Source organism: Salvia hispanica, chromosome 4 (assembly GCF_029641045.1).
Source record: "Salvia hispanica isolate PSC_SH4W2 chromosome 4, Shi_PSC_v1, whole genome shotgun sequence".
NCBI classification, from domain to species: domain Eukaryota; kingdom Viridiplantae; phylum Streptophyta; class Magnoliopsida; order Lamiales; family Lamiaceae; genus Salvia; species Salvia hispanica.
In genome coordinates this window covers 53,706,801-53,729,207 of record NC_142695.1, presented here as the reverse complement: position 1 = coordinate 53,729,207, position 22,407 = coordinate 53,706,801, and the positions used below count along the sequence as shown (strand labels likewise).

Below are 22,407 nucleotides of genomic sequence, written 5' to 3'. Positions count from 1 at the left end.
AAAAAATATTGTATCAATTTAAATCGACATTCCAAAAAAATTGGGGATGGACGAAGTATTTTGCAAGATGATCATAAACAAATTGTATATTTGGATTCAATGACGAAGCCAGGATTTCGTCGTCGGGGAGCCCACATAGCCGTTAACAATTGTAGGGTATTTAAGTTACTTTTAACATATGTGGGATATTTACTCGTCGGCGCCTAGTGATTAATGATAAAAATGACGCTGACGTCGATAGACCACACTAAAATTCAAGGTAGATAGAAAAAATGAATCAATGGAAAATGAACTTGCACAAAAAATAAGATATTTAGTAATGTGTGTAATAATAGAATAGACTTTTGTGAGTGTTTTATGTGAACAAAACTAAATTAAACTAAAACTAAATTAAAGTAACAAAGAAAATAAATGAAAAGATCAAGTGCATATTTTTTGAGTAACATAATTTATGAAAGGAAACTATTCAGTAATTTTGAAAAAAAAATCACATGTTCTATGAATAAAGAAGTAAAATAATTATGAAAATAATTAAAAGGAACTATACTAAAGTGAAATAGAAAATAGACTAAATTAAAATGAGTTAAATATAAAAGGAAAAAAAAATTAGCATCTTGGTGTAGTAGAACCGAGATTAGAGGTAATTATAATGTCATGTGCAGCCTCCTGGGTCGCAGAGACCACCTGAGCTACACAATTGGTAGAAATATTGGATTTTTGGAGATACAGGGAATATACTTTTCATACCCAAAGTTGAAAAGATTCCTCTGATGTTATCATTAGCCCGATTCCAATTAAATTATAATCCAAAGAAATAATTAAAATATCAACGGCTTTCTTGCTAGTGGAAAGACAAAATTAGCTTTGTTCTTAAAGTTTCTATGCTTCATTTACATTAAATCATTATGACAATTTCAGGTCGTGTACATAGACATGCGTTATAGTTGTATATATAAATTGAATAAAGAAAAATGATTAGAAACTTTATATATTCATATAAAAATGAAGATTAATTACAAAAGGTAATTAAGGCTTCAATTGTTGTCTTATCAAAAAAGGTCTTGAACCCAAGTTATTACTATATTTCAAAATGCCTTATTTAGTTCTCCAATAGAGCTAATAGTTTAATACCATCATAGTATTGCAAACTCTTATTTTTCTCCGATATCAATGTGTGCTAGCCGGAGTAGCAAAAATTTTATATCTAAATAAATTCTACTACTCAGTTAACAATATAAAGTCCTAATTTGACTTAGCATAATTTTATGAATTTGTTTATCTTTACAAAAAAAGTAGACGATATTTGTTTACGATTTGGGACATAACTTAGAGGCAAAGAAAATAGAGGAATAAAACGTGTGCTAGTGAGAGCCATGTTAACAGTAGGTGGAAAGATCGCACTAAACAGTTAAAAGTAATTTAGTTGTAAACAACTAGCAATAGATATAAAGTAGAAGGTTGGTTTATTTCCAATCAAAAAAGAGTAGGAGACTGGCCTTCCTTTCTGCTTAGATTCCATATCATCAATGAAGGCATCTGACTACAGACACTGACACAAGATGGATTATAACCAAATTACAACTCATCATGTCAAGCATTTCACTACATGTTGATTTACCTGGGTGTTACAGTTCCAGTATATACGAACCACTAGTGTAACGTCGCCACCAAAATACAGGAAGGTAGGATTGATATCGATGGCCATGCATACGACGTATGTTCTTTACACAGAATACGGTCTTGAAATCTCTGTAACTATAGCAATCCTTTATCTTCATGTTAGTAGTTATACGGCAAATATGGGCAGCTTCATTATCTTCTGTCCGACTTTCTATCACTAGATCGTCTATCTTCTGCCTCCTTCCTTCGTTGTTGCCTGTCACAGAACCAAATTTGACTCGTTCAAATACCTAACTGCTAGAATATTGCAGAATGCAAATGCATTGTAAATGTTTCATGTACAAACTTAACTAAATCCCAAAACTAGAGCAGAATACTAAGATAAAAAAATGTAAATGGGGTAATAAAACCCCCAATTCTCGGAAGATGAACTTACGCAAATGCTGAGTATCCACTACCAGCTTTAGCAGCAGATAGGAGTGTGGCATGAGCACCAACAGCAGGAAGATTTTCTTGCCCTCCAGTGGTCAAAGAACTCTTTTGGTCAACATCCACCTGAAACCCATTACGATAAATCAATTATCTCAAACACATGATTCTTTTTAGAGCTGCAAATCATTTTCAATAAAACAAAACCTTATCCCATTTTGACTTTTTGTTGTGTCTACCATCCCGAGCCATGCTTTCTGAAGTAGCTGATGGTACGTTTACTACATCAGAAACAGCATTCAATCCTTAGAAGACAGGCTAACACAAGAATGTAAACCACATGCGGTATTCAAAAGGGTAATATGCTGAAGAGTAAGACGGGTACCTGGAGTTGGTATGTTGATTTTTGGTGTAGGGAGAGCATTCCCTGGCTGTACTCCTCCAGGAGTGAACTCTAACTTCTGACTTTTTTTCCTTTCTTGCTCTTTCCTTTCAAATTCCCTTCTCATGTCAGCTTCTATTTAGCACAATTAAAAGGCAAATATCAGAACATATAATATGATTGTTTTTCCCTCAGAAAAACGGCAATTAAAATTGATACTATAAATTCAACAGCATCTGTACAATCAGCCAGCAAAATTCAAAATAATTACTGACAAGTAACAACCAAAGTTAGCAACGAAATAGTAATACATAAAGAAACCGTAAGTGCATAATAGTAGGGAATATCTCAGATCCACCATTGATAAGCAGAATGGACTTCCTTTTTCTGATACTTTGGAAAGACCATTTGTGATTGTGGCATGCAAAAATCTCTCAAACCAACAATTATGTCAAGTGGAAAAAATCTTCTGACAAAATTCACCCATCACAAGTTTATTTGCTAATAGTGTATTCAAGCAATGATTAATTCCAAAAGTTACTAGGAAATAACTATGCTCATGGTAATATAGGTGCATGTACAAACTTATTAGTGAATACTCATGGTACAGAGTGATTTTGTAAATGCACTTAAGAACCATAAATAAAATTAATCAGAGAACAAATCAGAAAACATCGAAAGAAACAATTAATCCTGCCTCCTACACAAAAATATAATGTTCGTGCACCAATTTGCACATGAATATATGTGGCAGACACACATTAAAACTATGATTCTTTTGCATGAGGGGAAGAACAAAACAGAAAATATGAAATGGAAGTAATGCGCCCATCTCAGGGGAACTGGATCCAGCAATAAAGGACAAATACAGCTGTGGAAAAAAAAACAATTCGTTCAGACCAAAAACTAAATCTCTATAAATGGTTCTTTGTGTGCTTGAATTTTCATATCAAACTAGCCCCTTGCACATATTTAACATATTCTCATAGGCAAATCCTTTTAACACAACGAAAATTTCAGGCTGGAAAAATTGGCAGGTTTAAACCTGCAAACATCTAGAAGTTGATGTATCAGATAAAATCCACAAGAAATAATCCGAAAAAATCTGGATCTAGATAAACATCAAACAACTGAGTGAAAAGGAGGCACTAAACACATTCCAACACAAACCCCAAACAGACAAAAGTGGTCTTTTATGGGAAAGATATCATTTAAATTCTAAGTTTTCATGACAGCTAACAAAGTGAATACATGTAAGCTAAATCCGGGAAACAAGCAATCAAACCTATTTCATCGTAGAAGTCACTCTTGTCATATCCATGTGGGTCAAATACATCTTTACTGAAACAGGATCCTATCTGATCAATATCTTGGTAAGTCACAGCATGCAGCAGGAAATCAGGATTTCGATATTCCTTTCTATTCCGCACCTCTGCATTAAAGCTTCTTCCAGTAGTCTTCTTTAGAGCAAGAAACCTACTAATCTTCTCCTGAAGCAACAATCAGAAAGAAAATTTTAGATTTGAATGAAAGCTGATAAGAGAATATTCTACAGCATAACATAAGTAATACTAACATACCAAAATGTGAGAACATTCTGCACATTAATATATTGATTTTTCAATCACACGTCACACCCCTTCTTTGCCTAGGTGTCTTAATTTCAGAATTATCAGCACAATGCTCTATTCCAAAATGAAATATGCTTGAGTGGAACAGAGAATCTAAAAAAAATCGAAGCCACATTCCAGATAACCTTTAGACCATGTTTGACATAATTCAAGGTAAGAAATAAGCCAGTAAAGTGTTCATGATTCCGACACTAACCAACCAGAAGCTTAGTACACTAAATCACAGCTAATCACTTCATACCTATTGGTCCATGTTGCAGTAATTTATATTTTTTGCTACTCTATCAATGCTTACTTGAGATTTATTTATTTTTCAATATCGACTATATAAAATCATCCTCTTTTATGTAGCTTTACTTATTCAACGTGATTAAACTAATGCTCAAATGTAGCTATACCATTTCAGAATATACAGCTAAGTTCTAACTAATGCTCAAATGTCAGGCTCTTGCAGAGCATCAAATAATCACAATGTTGAAAAGTTGACCACTCCAGGAATATGAATTTGAAAAACTGAGACCCTACGCAATTTTGAAATTTATGCTTTAACATAATGGCCAAGTATACAATGAACCAAGATGACTATACAGTAAAGGCTTAGTTTTGTCACATTTCAAAATGAAGTAGTGGTTTTATTCAATTTTTTTCTTCAGTTAGAGCGCTTACTTGCAGTTCTTCTGAGCATTTGGACTTGGGAGGTGGGGGCAGAAATTTATCTAATGGATCAATATTCTTTTGATCCTCAACAGAAACCATAACAGCATCCTCAGTCCCTGCAGCTTCTGATTCATTTGTAGCATAATCCATGGCATCTGTTTCAGGCTGATCTGGTTCCAATGATTGTGGGGTAGCAGCTTGAGTGCTAGGCGTAGGAAGCCGCACCATACCTGGTGATTTTTTTTCTAGTGATTCACCTGAAGCACAAGCAGTGATTGTAAAAACTCTTGCAAACTAAAGAAACTTTAAAATGTTAGTAGTATTTAGCTTTCATGTAAAAGGACCTTAAGTCTTGGAACACCACAGTCTGTGCTTTCATGTAAAAGGACCTTAAATCTTCATACACCACAGTCAGTGGCTCATAGTAAATTTATATGTACATAATGAACAGCATGATTATCACATTGTTTTCGGTCTTAATGTGTGGGGGGCAGAAGGTATAACTATTGACTATCAAGAACACACAAAAGAATACAGCTAATGCACTATCAAGGAGTATTGAGGCTCTTAACCATTTGATGTATCAGTGCACCATCCTTTCAAACAATATTGGGTTGAAGATTTCTAATTTGCTACTAATTATAAACTACCACGCCAGAATCCTATAAACTACATCGAATTCTACAAAATTTTTTGCAACAAAATTAAGATAAATACAGAAGCAAAGTGAGAAGACAAGTACCATCAGTGCTTTGAAGCTGCTCCCCGTACATTACTGTTCCAGTCGCCTTTATTTGACCTTCCTGCAATTATACAAGCTTACAACCAAATTCCAAAAAAATAAAGTAATACAGAGAAGAAAAACAATCACGTCATAAACATAAGAACCTCTGCTTCTGGAGACATCGCGCCCTCTTCATGGCCATAATCCACAATAGTCGGCCGACTCTTTTGGCTCTGAACATTATTCAAATCCGAACCGAACTGCTGCGCTTGTAGCCGCTCTTGGGGCGAGAAGATCGTTTGCTGTGGAGTGGCGGAAGCTGGAGGAGTGTAGCCGTTGAATCGACCACTCTCTTCCTTGCTGTAATCTGCAATACCATCGTTATCGTTCACGGCGACGGAATCCGACGCCGGAAGGGGAATTCCACCTTCGTCGATATTTTCTACTTCCTCATCGACTTCTTCCATCTCATCATCTTCGTCGCCGTACATCGAGAGCAACGCTATGCCCTCTGAAGGTTTCTTCTCGGATGCCATTCCCCCAAATTGAAACCTAATGTGATTTTCCCCTCTTTCTGCTGAACCAAAGTATATCCCTCGCGATCCAATTAGAGAAAGAAATTGAGGATTTGTGAAATTAGGGTTCAAAATTTAAATTGAGGAGTAACTTATAAGGATATTTTGAGGGAAAAATAATTAATAGAGAGAGTTATGCTAATTTATAAAAATTACTTGTACTTAACTTAGATGGTTAAATCAATATATGTTTATTAGGTAGTTGACGCTAAAGATAGCCTTAGTTTATATGCATATTAGTCTTAGCTTATATGTATTTTTCTTTTATTTCAATTTCTACCTAGAGAGGTAGTTAATCTGCTTTTAGCATATGTAATTGGTGTTTTTTTTTTCAAGATTTGTTAGATATTTATAATTTAATTTAATTTAAAGGGCTACGGCCCTCTTTAGCACAAAAAAATACTCCCTCCGTCCCGCTTTAGCAGTTCCATTGACTTTTCTGCACTCGTTTTGTAAAAATGATAATAAATAGTAAAAGTAGATAAATAATAAATAAAAAAAAAAGAATAATGTAGATAAGATCACTTGGTTCATGCATAATATTTTCTCATTCAATAATTTTTTCAAATTTCAATATGAGTAGCTTAGAAAAAGATGTTTGGCATTTGAGAATAGTCATAGCTATTAAAAACTACAATTACATATTTATATTGTTCGTTTCAGTGACGTTATCATGAGGAATACAAGTGTACACAGAACTTACTAATAATAATATGCATTGAGATAACATTGTACACCTCCCAGGCTCCCACATTTCGTTGTGTTTGATTCCTCATGTCCACTTTTAAGAGAACTTGGCATGTGCCTGTGGTTTCATGTTTTAGAAAAATAAATTTGTATATTATGATAAACTTTCTCAATTCTATGGCCATAATTGATTGCCAGGATTCTGTCTAAGAAAGTAATCTGCTTCCTTACATTTTAGATTCCCGTGTTTATTTCGGTTTTTAATTAAATTGGAAAAGTAATCAGAATCCGAGAACAAGGAAAGTAAGTAAACTTTTCAGGATTCATAACCCTAGCTTTTCTTACGTATTCTCTTTCCCAACTTTAGGATTCTTACATATTTAATGCAATATTATTATTATTATTATTATTATTATTATTAAATACAATATTTTAATAATAATTTAAAATTATAAATCATCCATAATTTAGTAAAATAAATAACTATAATTACATTTATCATAATTATAACTATATTATTATAATTATTATTATCATAATAGTAATTAATAATTTATTAAATAATTAAAATATAAGTATAATATAAATGATATAATAATAATAACAATAATAATAATAATAAATAATTATTACTTTTTTTTATAAATTAATATTTATTCAATAAAATCGTAGTGAAATTTAAATATATAATTTATTTAATTATAATATCCGTAATTATTATTATTATTATTATTATTATTATCTATTTATTATTATAACCATTTATAATTATAATACTCCATGTAACTATTATGAAAATTATATTTTTATATAATATGATGGATGATTCATATTTAAATTATCCATCATAATAATAAATATAATCATCATCATTTGTAATAATAATTTATTAAAATTTTAAATTATTAATTTTTTATAAATAAAATATAATAAGTAGGAGTAGTACATTTTTAGTTTGGTGTTTAAATTAAATATAAAATAGAAAATATAAAATCTTGATATTTTCCAAACACTAGAAAGTAAAGTTATTAGGAATCATATTCCCGAGATTCATTTTCCCATAAATAATTTTTCTTTACAACTTTACTTTCCCGTTAACCAAACATGGCCATATATTTCTAGAAATCATAAAAGTACACCGCATAAACATACTATTTTGTCTTGCTTTTATTTTCTAGAAAAATACATAAGAAACTTATTTCCTTTTTCTAGAAAAACTTTGCTAGATAGTTACTGAATAACAATCGAACTAATATAATACAATTAATATTAAAGTAGTACTATATAATTTACCAACAACAATTCTTGACCATTGATTTAAATTAATTAATTTACAAATAAAATTGTACCAGAAATTTATAGATAATAAATGCATGCAATTAGATCAATTACAAGTGCAACAATCTTAGTTATCATTCCATATTTTCAACTTCTACTTTTATGAAAACAATTTTAGCTGACACTATTAGTTTCGTATATATATAATTCACTTGAAAAAAAGACTCCGTTTCAACTTCTACTTTAATGTAAACAATTCAATTCATATAATTTCATGTTTGCTAATAAGAAATAAAATAGTAATATAGATTTTTCAATTTTATTATAAATTTACTTCGTATTCTAACAATCAGAACATAATACATTTCAAGATAGCGATCACTCGATTTTCTCTAAAATTACAAATTGAATTTCAATAATTAATATTCAAATGAAGTAATAATTTTCAAATTCAATTGCAAATTGGATTTCAATAATGAAGTTTCTAATGAACCAATGATTTTCAAGTCCGATTCTCATAATATAACCTCGATTTCCTTTATAAAAAATAAACCTTTTAAACATTTTGTTACATTTTGGGCCTTGAGATGGGTATAGTTGCTGATAGTTTAGGATGTTTGGTTACCTTAATGGGTTTTACAGCTCATATCATTCTATCCGTCAACAAGTAGAAGATTGCACTAGGTCATACTAGACTCATCTTATTAGAAATTTATTATGATTGACTTTCAACATTATATCCAATCGTATGTAGCTGACATATAGTATTAGAATTGGCTTGTGGCATAAGCTTGCCTAAGGGCATCTCCAACGCCTACTGCAAAACGAAAATTTGAGGGAAGAATCACCTCCAACCAAGCTCCAAAACGCATCGCATATCCTCTAAATTTTGCGTTTTTGAACAGTGCTACCCCAAAGATGCAATAGCACTGTAGCAATCGCAAATTCACTTTTCCAATTTCTAGAAATTGCAAATTAATCCTTTCTTGTTCATCTATTTTCGAATAAAGCAAAGAGATTTACCATATTTATGGAGAATTTGGCGGAACTAGTGAAGGAAGAAATTTGCCGCAGATAAAGAAAAAAGAAAAGAGGGATGAAGAAGACAAAGTCTCACGTTATTTTGGGGTTTAATTTAGTACTCCTATTATCTGTAAATGGGCTAATTGAGTGGGCTGATAATAGGTATGTATAAATGAATGAATTAGAGATCGTTTTGGGCGAAATAACTAATTAGTTAAAATTCATTTTATTATATAAATATTGTATAATTTGTAAGATTATACTCCTAATATAATATGTATATAAGTAAATAAACTAAATATATGTGAAATTTGGAGTATAAATTATTAATAAAGTGTTGTGGAGTTAATGCGTAATTTAAAAATATGTAGGTAAGATTGAAAAAGTAAACAAAATAGGTGAATATGAAATACTATTCTTTTGGGTTTGGATTTAGTGTAAATGGTTGGAGTAGATTTATTGTTTGATGTGACAGAACTGGAAAAATAGATTTGAGTTTGGTGTAAATGATTGGAGATGGCCTAAAGTAGACCAAAATTGAATTATAAACATTTTTACTAATGTAGCGAAAAAGGGTTAAATTATGAGCATTATCTCATTTGGAATGGAACAGTATGCTACCTTTGATTTATGAGCATCATCTCATTTTACAATTCTACAAAGATCATATTATTCTTCTTCTTTCCACAAATAATAATATATTATTTTTTCACTTTGATCTGTTAAAAAAATATTTTATTTGTTAATGTTGTCTAATGTGGTATTTAGTTTTATAAATGTTTAAAAACATTGAAAATGCAAAATTTATTATATTCATTTCATGATTTAACAATTGGGATCGTATGGTGATTATTAAATTCCTTTATTATTACTCCTTATATTTTTTGAACGGTGAATTCCTGTCTTTTTTCTGTAGAAGGATATAAAGATTTTAGGGCATAATTTTGTTAAGTGGTATATTTAAATTCATTATTTTGTTGGGCGGGAATGGGCCCAAAGAAGCCTCGTTTTACTAAATGGGCCTCCCATCGACAACAGAATTAGAGATAATTAATTGTTGTAGTCCAAATTTAATTAAAGCCACTTAATTATTTAATCATGCCTCCACCTTTGTAAAATCTTTTTTTATAGTATACTCCCTCCGTTTCACTATAGTTGAGGCGGAACTTTTGGACATGGAGTTTTAGAAATGAATGTTGGGCGTGTTAAATAAATAGATAAAAAAGTAAGAGAGGGGAAAATGTAGAGAGAATAAAGTATAAAGTGAATAAAGTAGAGAGAATAAAGTAAGAGAGAGTAAAGTAAGAAAAAGAAAAAAGTTACCAAATATGGAAATGACTCAACTATAAAGAAATTTTCCGAAATGATAAAATGACTCAACTATGGTAAGAGCATCCACAATGGATGCCCGATCGCGCGCCCGATCGGCCGAGATCGGGCTCGGGCGTGGTCGGGCATCCATTGCAGCCCTCGGTCACGCCCGAGCGCGACCGATAGTTCGGTCGCGCCCGATCCCGAGCCCGATCGATCGGGCGTGAGCTCGGACGCCCATTGCAGAGGTGCGCCCGAGCCCGAGCCCGAGCCATTTTTTTTTTTTTTTAATTATTTAACCCTAATTTAAACCACTATAAATACTCCATTTTCTTCACTTTTCACACACCAAACCTTTCACTTTCTCTTCTATATTCTCTCAATATCCACACTTTCAACAATGGATCCGAGTCAATACCCGAGCCCGAATAATGTCGACGACGATATGCCGATGTTTGGAGGAGGAACCGGCGGCCGCGGCGCCCGGTGGCCCGACCACGAAGACTACCGGGTTGAGACGCCTGGATCTGTAGGATCCACTTTCATCTCCGACTCTGAGTTCGATCCGTTCTTCGGCACCGAGGAGTATCGGGTTGAGGATATGGAGCCTAGTTGTGGGCAACCTCCTGCCCTTGTGCGGCCGCCGCCGAAGAAAGGGAAGAAGAAGATGGCGCGGAAAGAAAAGGCGTCATCGGTCCCAGTCCCACTCCCAGACGATGAGCCGAACGAGGAGTACGCAACATGGCGTACTGACTACGAGTTGGATGAGTACCTGAAGGTGGCTCAATGTTGGGTCGATGTATCGGAGGATTCGATAGCCTCCAACAACCAGACTTCGGCCAGGATGTGGGATCGCATTGAGGAACGCTACAACGAGGTGAAACCGAAGTGGGCGTTCAAGCGGACCAAGGTTCAGCTGCGCAAGTGTTGGGATCGGATCAAGCTCCACGTCAACAACTTCTGCTATATCTACAACAGGAACAGGGACGGAAGAGCTAGCGGTGAGAGCATGGTGGATGTCCTCAACAAGTCGTTGTCCGAGTACCAACAACAGTTCGGGCAGTTCAAGCTGTACAATGTTTGGCTGATCTTGAAGGACAAGGGGAAGTTCAACGGAGGGATACCGGTTGGATCCTCAGCTCCGAAGCGGACGAAGAACACCGCCGCTGGCGATTACATGAGCAGCGGCCCATCTCCTGTAGATCTGAACGCTGAGCCGGAAGGGAGTTCCGGCACGCCTACGTCTACTTTTAGACGTCCCATTGGTACCAAGGCTGCCAAAGCCCAGGCCAAAGGGAAGGCGAAGGCGGGCGCGTCTGGATCAGCGGCCCCCCCGCAGGCTGCGCCTGCTCCATCTGTTCAGCTCATGGACAGGGCGATCGAGGAGTTCGGAGGTTATCGCGAGGTGGTTGAGTATAGGTTTATACTTGACGCCCAAAACAGCCTTCGTGAAGAAACCGATCCGGAAGCCCGACAGAGGACTAAGAATATGATCAAGAATTTGGCGCAGAGGTTGAATTTAGATGACTAGTTTGGTTTTTCTTTTTTTTTAGCATTTCAGTTTTAATGTATTTTTTTTTAAATCTAAGTATGATGTAGTTCCACTTTTCTATTAAGTAATGTAGTTTTTTTTTTTTTTTTTGCATTTGTGGTGTTTGAAATAATATATTTTGATAATTTATAGTAATTAAAAACAAATTAAAAAAACAATGATTTAAAATTGAAATGAAAAGTGGATAAGAGATAGAGCATGCACTAGGGCTCCACCATTGCAGAAAGATAGGGCATGCTGACGTGGCAACCACTAGGGCTCTCACTAGAGCTTCCACTAGGACATCCATGGTGGATGCCCTAAAATGGAGAGAGTATTTAATTATGATTTGATGTATGATAGGAAAACACACGAATCAAATTTGGCTTGAGCATGCATGATTTTGAATTTAGTACGATGTGACACAATTTCATGACTTTAGAATATCAAGATTTAACTTGCTCAAAATTTTCATTATACTATATGATAATATATTTATTAAAATAAATGTTTAATAAAGATACGAATATACGTATATGTTTCCTTTTCGTAAAATTCTGATGCAGGATTCCTACCGGAATACTAATTTCACTGATTCAAAAAATATTATCTGATACTGAACTTATGAACCGATAAAACTATAAATATACTGTATACTGCACCACTTCTGACATCTTAATATTTTTAAAAATAATATACTATCATTTCAAAGGGATATTCTATAGTATATACTAATATACGTGTTGCGTTTCATGTCCATGTGAAAATAAATTGTCTATTTTGCGATGGACACTTTCAACAACGTGCATGCATGGCATCATCATTCCACGTTCATAACCTTATCCATTAATTAATTTCACAAATATCTATATTACTTTACCCTATATTTTCCTTTCAAAATTAATATAGAAAAATGCATAAGAGATCCAATACCTGATTTTCGAATTGTCCAAAAATATCTCTTTTATCTACTTGTTTCAACGATTTAAGATTAATTTTTTTTATTATTATTTGTTGATAGGAAGTTATCACTTTTATGGCATTGATTTTCTTAGAAAATTAATCTTCATTTGACAGCTTAGCAAAATTGAAGGATAACTAACAAGTTCCCAATTTGTTTTAGATATCACTAAAGATTACCAACCAATTGAAATTTAAGTTTGACTAATTAAAGCTTTCGTTTGTAAATTCTAAAACACTCCCCAGAAATTCTAAAGTTACTTACGTAGGTTATTTGAATTCTACTGCCTAGATATTTATTTGTTACATTTCCTCAAAAACAAAATTGACACCTACTAATAAAACCTAAAATCGAACTTGAGTTGTCAGTCTCTCAATGTGTTAGGTATTTCTACAAAACTATAAACTGTCATGCAAATTAATTGTCACAAAAATGAATTAGTAGTAGTAGTACAGTATTATTTCCCTCCGTCCGCGAATAGGAGTCCCGTTTTTCCATTTTAGTCTGTCCGCGAATAAGAGTCCCGGTTCACTTTTTCCATAAATGGTAATAGGGTCTCACCTTCCACTAACTCATTCCACTCACATTTCATTTAAAACTAATATATATAAGTGGGACCCTTATTCCACTAACTTTTTTCCATCCACTTTTTCTTAACATTTCTTAAAACTTGTGCCGTCCATGAATGAGACTCCTAGTGAGGGAGTATATAAAATATAAATATTAAAAAATATGCCGTTTGACACGCGTCAGTTATATGTCAAATTGACACAAACTACACGTCAGCAAAATAGCTTACTTTACTCATTTGTAGGTGAATATTGCCATCTACCCCCCGACCCACATAATTCCTCACATGATTGGTTCGCACCACGCATGTGGTAATGCTCGCGTTGCACGAGATCATCATTATGCGGCTCATAACCGCTGCAACAAACTAGGCTTTTACGCCGATCACGCAAGCGAGGGCGGCGTCTATTTTTAAATAGAATATATTCATTTAAATTAATTATATCATTGATTATTTGTTTGTGTTTTTTAATCAAATTGCTTCAATTATTTTTTTTAAATATGTCACTTAAATATAAATAAAAATTTCATGATTAACTCACATAAAATCAATTACTCCCTCCATCCCAGATAACGCTTCACATAGTTTTGTCCCATTTCACTTTTTACCATTTTTTTTATAATGGACCTCATATTCCACTAATTTATTCCTACTCACATTTTATTATAAAACTAATATATAAAAATAGGACCCACATTTCACTAGCTATGTCAACTCACTTTGAGTTACATTTCTTAAAACTTGTGTCAGGTCAAAGTAAGACGAATTATCTTGAACATAGGAAGTATATTAGTTTTTTTGAATTTTAAAATCAATACCCTCAAAATAAAATACCTAAAATGTTTAATTATATACATGTACATTTATTATTACTCATTTCGTTATACACTAAAATTAATTTATTTCCAAACAAATTTAATGTTAGTAATCATGGATTATTCAACTTTCCTATAATTTTTAAAAAAAATAAACTTTTATATAGACCTCAAAAAAAATGAGAGGGCATAAACAGAAGAGAGGGTGAATTGATCTACGCAATCGGGCCCTCACACCGCCTACATATTAAGCTGGCCCGCAAAATCTAGTGAGGAGAAAGATCTCATTCTGCAATCGGCGATCTCGTTCCATGGCAGCCGCGGCCGCCGGAGCGACGAACGCCGCCACCAAGCACAAAGAGATCAAAGGCCTCCTCCTCGGCCGCTACGAGGTCGGCAAGCTCCTCGGCCACGGCACCTTCGCCAAGGTCTACCACGCGCGCAATGTCAAGACCAACGAGAGCGTCGCGATCAAGGTCATCGACAAGGAGAAGGTCCTCAAGCTAAGCCTCACCGCGCACGTCAAGCGCGAGATCTCCATCCTCCGCCGCGTCCGCCACCCTAACATCGTCCAATTGTTCGAGGTCATGGCCACTAAAACCAAGATCTACTTCGTCATGGAATACGTCAAGGGCGGCGAGCTCTTCAGCAAGGTTGCCAAAGGTCGATTGAAGGAGGAAGTCGCCAGGAAATACTTCCAGCAGCTCATCTCCGCCATCTCCTTCTGCCACGCGCGCGGCGTCTACCACCGCGATCTCAAGCCGGAGAACATCCTCCTCGACGAGGAAGGGAATCTGAAAGTCTCCGATTTCGGATTGAGCGCCATTTCCGAGCAGATCAAGCAGGACGGATTATTCCACACATTCTGTGGCACGCCGGCGTACGTTGCTCCGGAGGTGCTTGGGAGGAAGGGGTATAACGGTCAGAAGGTCGATATATGGAGCTGCGGCGTCGTTTTGTTCGTTTTGATGTCAGGATACCTCCCCTTCCACGACCAGAACGTGATGGCGATGTATAAGCGGATTTACAAAGGGGATTTCAAGTGCCCGAGGTGGTTCTCCCCCGAATTGTACCGATTGGTGACTCGTATGCTCGATGCCAATCCGGAGACTAGGATCACGATCCCGGAGATCATGACCAACAGGTGGTTCAAGAGGGGGTTTAAGCACGTCAGATTCTACATCGAGGATGACAAAATGTGCAGCGTCAACGACGAAGACGTGTTCGAGGATTGCCTCTCCGAGCTATCGCATTCGGAATCAGACTCTGAGCTGGAGATCAGGAGGAAGCCGCCAAGCCTGAACGCGTTCGACATAATCTCCTTCTCGCGTGGCTTTGATCTGTCTGGGCTGTTTGAGGAAGGAGGCGCAAACAGTGGCTCGCGATTTGTGACAACTGCGTCAGTTTCGACCGTGATAACGAAGCTGGAGGAGATCGCGAGGGTTGTGAGCTTTATACTTAGGCAGAAGGATTTCAGAGTGAGCCTCGAGGGGTCGAGGGATGGTGTGAAGGGGCCGTTGACGATTGCGGCTGAGATATTCGAATTAACTCCGTTGTTGAGAGTGGTTGAGGTGATGAGAAAGGGAGGTGACAGATTAGAATATGAGGAATTCTGTAACAAAATATTGAGGCCTGGATTGCTCACCATGGGAATTGCTGAGGATTCTAAACCTTCAACTGATTTAGATTCCGACAGTGAATACAGTGACTCACAAGAGTAAAGATAGCATTTTGCTATGTTTTCTTGGTTTAACCCTAGAGTTAGATGAAGATCAGATATAAGCTCCATCACAGAAGATGAAGTAGACCATGTAAAATCCTCTAGAGAAGAATGCACTGCATAGCTTAATTGTTTGATGTAATCCCTCAATAATTGTGTATGTAACAATACACACTTTCCTTGTAAATAATACTTCATTGTCAAATTTTTGAAAGATTTGTTATTTTTCAAGCTGATTTACTGATGAAAATCAAGATCCTCATTTTACAAAAGAGTTAACAAGTGAGAGAACTAACTAGGATCAGAGTGCTTATACCCCTGCTTCTTATGTTTCTTCTCAGCCTTTTTCTTACTCTTACTTCCTCCAGCTGCCTTTCTGCTGCTGCCTCCTTCGCTACCGCTTCCCTTTTGCCTGTTCCTCCCGGACGTGCCCTTGCCCTTCTGCTCGACCCTGTGCCTATCGTTCTTGCTTGCAGCAAAATGATCATCAGATGTGCAGGGCGGATCGTACACATCCGGCCCCCATGAAACCCGGCATTCCTCTACTGGCCTTCCTTCTTTCTCGCGACTTCCTCTTAGGGCCGAAACCAGATTCAGTTCAGCTGTTGGTGTGTTTATTGGTTCGTGTTTGCGTGCTTCATTCTTCACCAATATTCGATCGTCTAATATATCCTCTTCTTCTTCCTCGTTATCACTCCCTGGGTCAGATTTTACATACCCCATTTGGGCCAATAATGCTTCTTCAGATAAATCAACTTCATCTTCTTCGTCATCTTCTTCGTCCTCCTCCTCGATATGATAGCTATCTACACTATTTTTCCCATTATTGATCGTAAGCTGAATCGGTATGCTTGTTCTTAGCTCGTCTACTCTATCACCATCATCATCATATCCGGAAGAAGCACTACTGTAACACATAGCTTTCGAATTTTCGGATGTACAGCAAAAGGAAATATCCTCCATTTACAATCAACAAGATGAATTATATCTGAAAAATGCACAGAAAAAATGAATGCAAACATAAAACAGATAGAGAAAACAATCATAACAATACTGGAACAACAGATCTCAACATTTTACGATTGCGATCAGTTATATCGACAAGGAGACGATTAGATTAACTCAATCGTTTGCAAATTAAAAAAATAAAATTTGTGATCCAATAACTGTTTCTGAGAAACTATGCAATCAAAGTAATCCAAAAACTGCAATATGACTATGAATCATCATCACTCACCTAGTTTACTGACTCTGGCTGCAGATAACACTGGATAATTAAGATGGAGATCGAGATTCAGAGAGAAAACCTAGAAATGAATAATAGCCCCAAATAGGATAGTGAGTGGAGTGAATGGCTTCGTCGTTCTAGGAAATGTTAGTGGGCCTTTCTTGGTGGAGAAGATTATAAGTAGGCCCATTCATATCTATATTCTTCCCTTAAATAATGATTAGAAAAAGGTGATTCCATACATAATCCATATTTATACTGACTCAATTAGTCACCAGCATGTCAGCATCTGAAATCTTATCATATAGTACATCAACAACCTAATTATAAAGAGCCAACTACATTTATATTATTCATGATTCGATCATTTTAATTCTTCAATTTCAATTATTTTATCTTCCTCAATTTTAGCTTAGTTTTAGTCCTTACATCCGAAATAATTTTGGGACGGAACTATCGCACGTGGGATCAACTTGATGATTGAATTTGAATACATAATTTTCAGTTATATGTGGGGTCGGCCGACTCTACGCGTGCAAAGACACAAAAGATGAGATTGGACGAGAAACTCAACGTAGGCAGCATGCACGCTTTCCTAGCCCGATGAACCCCTCCCAACAAGCCATTTTCGCCATGCCCTTCTATGAACCTCTTTTGCGGCTCGTTGAGATTGTAACCTTTTTTATTTGGTAAGTATCATTTCAACCTTTCAACTCGAAATTGAATTCCTAATAAAATATTTTCTCTGTACCTCATTTTAGTATGTTCACCATTAAATGTCTCATTTCACTGAATAATTTTGAAATCATATTCCACAAACTTTTTACACTTGTTATTTTATACATTTTCTTCAAGTCGCACTGAGTAATATTTAACCACGGACAAAGAGGTGGTAACAAATTTATCTCGATAGCCTCCATATATGAGAAATACATGTATTCTTTCTATAGTTAGTACTCCCTCCGTCCCACTCAAGATGACCACATTTTTTAGTGACACGGAATTTTAGGAAGTGTTTGTTAGGTGGAATAAAGTAGAGAGGTAAAAGGTAGACGAATATTTTAATGAGGAGAGACGAGAGAGGAGGTTATTTTCAAAATTGAAATGTGACCATCTTAATTGGGACAAACAAAGAAGAAAAAATTGTTATCTCGAATGAGACGGAGGGAGTACATCTATTTTTTTTTCGATTTAGTTTGTAACAAGCAAGGGATAAAGAAGGGGCTAGAAACGTGTTTCTATATTTAGGATCGAGATCTCAATAAATTAGATTTATGTTTCAATTCAATGATGAATTGATGATCAAGTGTTTTGCACAATAATTAATTCAAAGTATTGATAATTTTTTAAAGTTTTATGAGAAGAAAGTATTAGCGGCTCTACCCTATATATATTTCTAGACTTTTTTTGGGGAGGGGCACTCAATAGATTTCATAGTAAAGTCTATTTATATAACAAGGCAAATATTGTAAACCTAATTAATTAGGCAATTTAAAAGAAAGCAAATAAACTATTTGTACATTCGGATGAGCATAAAACTTGTACTACTACTAATCGAATAGATGGGCCCGGGCCAGGTTGACAAATCCAGTAGGCCCAAATAGTATGCGGGGCCCTGTCTGAAGTTGTGTTAGTACTTATTTTTGGAGTCCAACCAACTTTGAAAAGTGGATATAAGCTGGGTTGCTCCGGGCATCCTTAACCCCATCCTGGATTTGGTTGCAAGTCCTCTCCACGTCATCATTCTCCCAAATTTGAGGTTCCAGGCCACAACTCCATTAACCCCGCAGGTCACAACTCGGACCACAACTATTCATTTGCACTATTCACAACTACAACATATTGTAATCGTAAAATATAATATGTTGAACAATTAAAACCGGAAAAATTCATTGTTCAATCGAAAAATAGAAAATTACAACATTGAAATTTTAAAATTCCAAAAAAAAAAAATTAAAACATAAGTCAATTGCGGTTCCAAATTTCTTCAATTGAGGCATTTTTCGAATTTTAGTGTGAGAGTGAGAGAAATGAAGTTGAAGTAATATGAAAATGGATGGAAAAGTGGTATTTATATATAAAAAAATTTATGAAATAGAGTCCCGGTCCGGCCCGAACCCCAAATAATGCCGGGCTGGGACTCATTGCGGCACGGCCCGGAACAATTAACGCTAGGCCGGGACGGGACTCGGGAGCGGTCCAGGGACGCAACTGCGTCCTCGGGACTGTCCCGAGCCGTGACTCTCCCCCATCCAACGCTGATTTCGGGCCGGACTCGTGAGTTGCGGTCCGACCCAGTAGCGTTAAGGATGCTCTCAAGTCAATATACAAAGGCCCACAGCCAAAATTCAATTTCTTCAATTTGTAAAAGTGCTAGTACCATTCTCTAATGTGTACTCCGAATATTCTGTAATGAGTAGTATAAGAAAATATATTCAATTTGAATGGGTAGTATTAAGGCATATATTTGCTAAGTCAATAATACTAAGATAGAGAATTATATATAGACATTTTTAATTTTTTGATATTATAGTTAAGCTTAACCCAAAGCACAATATAAGATAAGAGCTCTATTAATTTTATCAAAATTATAATTTTAACCATGTTTATAAAACCCACTAATTTGTAGTTAAGCCATATTATTTAATACACTATACAAATTTAGGTAATTTCTGTTCTATCAAACAACAACAAAAAAAATCATATCTTTACATATTTTGACATGAAGCCCGTATTTCTTATTTAATTTTATATATCTTACTCATATCCCATTTTTTTTTTATCAAATGAGTCCTTAATTAGTGTTAGAATAGCTGTAGACTGTGAGCCTAAAGGTTATGCGGCTAATCTTTCTCTATTAACAATCACATATCGTATTTTTCATTTTAATTCATCCATATTCACCAAAAATAAGCTGCATCTTCTGGCCAATAAATTTCTAATTATTTAATACTCGCTCCGTTCTAGGTAATTTGACTCAGACTCAATATTCCATTTCAGGTCGTCCCACATAATTTATCTCATTTCATTTTTATCATTTTTAATAGTGGACCTCATATTCCAGTAACTCATTCCTACTCACATTTTATTATAAAATTAATACTTTAAAAGTAAGACTCACATCTCACCAACTTTTTCAACTTACTTTCTATTAGATTTTTTAAAACCCGTGCCGATCAAAGTATCCCAAATTATCTGAGATGAAGGAAGTATAACATTTCTCGCTAATAATCTATGTACGATAATATTTTCTCAATTTTATTTATCAATTTCATACTATTAAATTTCTCCACTCCAAAATTACTTTTTTATGGAATATTCAAACATATTATATGAGCTTACAAGTCTCCGAAAAGCCATAACGGCTGCTGCAGGTCGTATCTAAGTAACACGTACCAATTTCTGATCATTACAGTGACGTTTATATAAAGAAGATAAATATAATAAATTATGACCTTTTTCCAGAAAATCATACACTCCTCATACTTTAATAATCAGAGAGGAATGGTACATTGGTACTTGTTCGATAATATGCAGAGAAATCTTTAACCAAGATTAATTAATAAAGTGTAGTATTTAATACAAGATCACACCGTTTACATAAGAAATGTTCTAACTAAAAAGAGAATAAACCTCAACATGATGAGTAGTAATATTTCATGATCTATTCTTTCACATTAGTTAGACTCTATCAATATATGCATAATGTGTACTAGTAACCTAACACCTCTCCATCTAAATGAGTGTGATAGTATATTATTACTCCCTAATTAATTAATTAATTAATTACAACATTTATTAGTAACCTTCCCCCATTTCCTCATCTGAATCTGCATCATGGAGGTGGCCGCGAGGAACTGCACGCACTGCATGGGAGACAGCACGTCGAGAACGCCCTTCATCGTCTTGAGCCTCACGCAGTCGGCCATCTTCATCACCTTCTCCATCCCCGCCACCAGCCCCTTGAGCGCCACCTCCACCTCCACCTCCGCCGCCTCCACGTCGAGGCGAGCCAGCTCCACCATCTTCCTGTCCGCCATCGCCACCTGCTGCCGCTCCATCTCCCTCTCCACCCTCTCCTCCTCCGCCTTTATCCTCACCCGCAACGCCTCTATCCCCCTCACCTGCATAACAATATCTGATGTAAAGATCAAAGAACTGATCCACCAACTGATTTTAGGATGGAACCTGTGGATTTCTAGTTGACCTGGTCCTCGCTGAGGCCGGCCAGGCTGGAGCCGCTCTGGGAGCGGGCCTCCTTGAGGGAGTCCACCAGGCGGAAGGCCAGCGAGGGCTTCCACCCGGTGACCCAGAGGTAGGCGTTCTCGAGGGGGCTGAGCCACTCGGGAGCGAAGAAGGGGAGGGCGTCGTTCTGGGCCGAGGCCCATTTGATTCGATAGTACTCCTTGTGGTGGGCCGTGAGCTTGTTGACAATGGGCCGGAAGTCCGCCTCCCCCGAATGCTGCGGCGGCGCCACCAGGAGGAGGCGGAGGTGGCCCTCCAGCTGCCTTATCCACCTCTCGTAGAATTCGGAGAATTTTTCCTCACCTTGTGAATCCATAACTGGAGCCATCTGTTTATTTTCTCTCTCTCTATATATATATAGGTGGAGAGAGAAATAGAGATGAGTTGTGAGGGGAGGAGAGTGACCAGATGGAGGGAGAAGGGTGAGGCCACGCTGCGATGAGGTAGAGGAATGCGTGGCCTTTTCATAGCTTTGATCACGTGAACGTGTTGTGCGTCTAGGATTTCATGCATGGAATTCAATGCAGCGTGGACTGCTGCAGTATTAGTATGTGTTACCGTGGGCGTGCATGTAGACGACTCTGCCCCTTCACACGGTGGTGGGTGGGGGGACTGTATACGTGTCGGGGCGAGGGGGAGCGGGCCCCACCTGGGGAATATTGTACGATGTTAGTAGGTTGATGAGAAACCGACCAATGCAATGCTTCTATGTTTCAGGTGATTATTTATTGTTGCTTTCCTCTAATAATACGTACCTTAATCGCGTTTAGTAAATCCAATAAACTCGTCTCCAACGCCAACGCGATTTACCTCATTTTATTCGATGCTTGTTTTGACATTTCTTTTTTATCGTCCCTCCTTAATTTGTTCGTCTGTGTTCGAATCATTAGATAAACTTATCTAGTCAAATGATCTCATTATGTATGGTTCGATTGCTATATTTATTTGTGATTAAAGTTTATGTCTAATCTTATATCTTGTATTCAATTTTTTTTTCTTTCAAAAATTAGTATATGACA

The 22,407-nt window shown here is 36.2% G+C and overlaps 3 protein-coding genes and 1 pseudogene across 5 annotated transcripts; 1 reads left to right on the top strand and 3 right to left on the bottom strand.

Annotated features, from left to right (window-relative positions):
* Positions 1-1,440: 1,440 nt before the first annotated feature.
* Positions 1,441-6,088, bottom strand: LOC125195397 (transcriptional regulator family protein). Of its 3 annotated transcripts, XR_016137702.1 has the most exons (9): positions 5,608-6,088; positions 5,462-5,522; positions 4,729-4,976; positions 3,717-3,921; positions 2,435-2,566; positions 2,257-2,354; positions 2,057-2,175; positions 1,619-1,876; positions 1,441-1,540 (listed from the first exon to the last, which is right to left on the bottom strand). XR_016137702.1 is itself a non-coding variant. In XM_089069888.1 (8 exons), the coding sequence occupies exons 1-8, from the start codon at positions 5,977-5,979 to the stop codon at positions 1,813-1,815; spliced, it is 1,299 nt and encodes a 432-aa protein (XP_088926014.1). In that variant the 5' UTR covers positions 5,980-6,088; the 3' UTR covers positions 1,441-1,812. The 3 variants fall into 3 exon arrangements, 2 of the variants coding, with proteins under 2 accessions (XP_088926014.1, XP_088926015.1); XM_089069888.1 differs by having other exon boundaries at positions 1,441-1,876; XM_089069889.1 differs by having other exon boundaries at positions 1,441-1,876; positions 2,257-2,330.
* An 8,305-nt stretch (positions 6,089-14,393) lies between these two features.
* LOC125193938 (CBL-interacting serine/threonine-protein kinase 12 pseudogene) lies at positions 14,394-16,138 on the top strand (annotated as a pseudogene).
* Positions 16,132-17,301, bottom strand: LOC125193944 (uncharacterized). The gene is made up of 2 exons (XM_048091901.2): positions 17,153-17,301; positions 16,132-16,903 (listed from the first exon to the last, which is right to left on the bottom strand). The coding sequence occupies exon 2, from the start codon at positions 16,876-16,878 to the stop codon at positions 16,207-16,209; it is 672 nt and encodes a 223-aa protein (XP_047947858.1). The 5' UTR covers positions 16,879-16,903; positions 17,153-17,301; the 3' UTR covers positions 16,132-16,206.
* Positions 17,302-20,687: 3,386 nt separating this feature from the next.
* On the bottom strand, positions 20,688-21,742 carry LOC125193943 (protein DOG1-like 4). Its single transcript, XM_048091900.2, has 2 exons — positions 21,351-21,742; positions 20,688-21,267 (listed from the first exon to the last, which is right to left on the bottom strand). The coding sequence occupies exons 1-2, from the start codon at positions 21,714-21,716 to the stop codon at positions 20,926-20,928; spliced, it is 708 nt and encodes a 235-aa protein (XP_047947857.1). The 5' UTR covers positions 21,717-21,742; the 3' UTR covers positions 20,688-20,925.
* Positions 21,743-22,407: the final 665 nt, after the last annotated feature.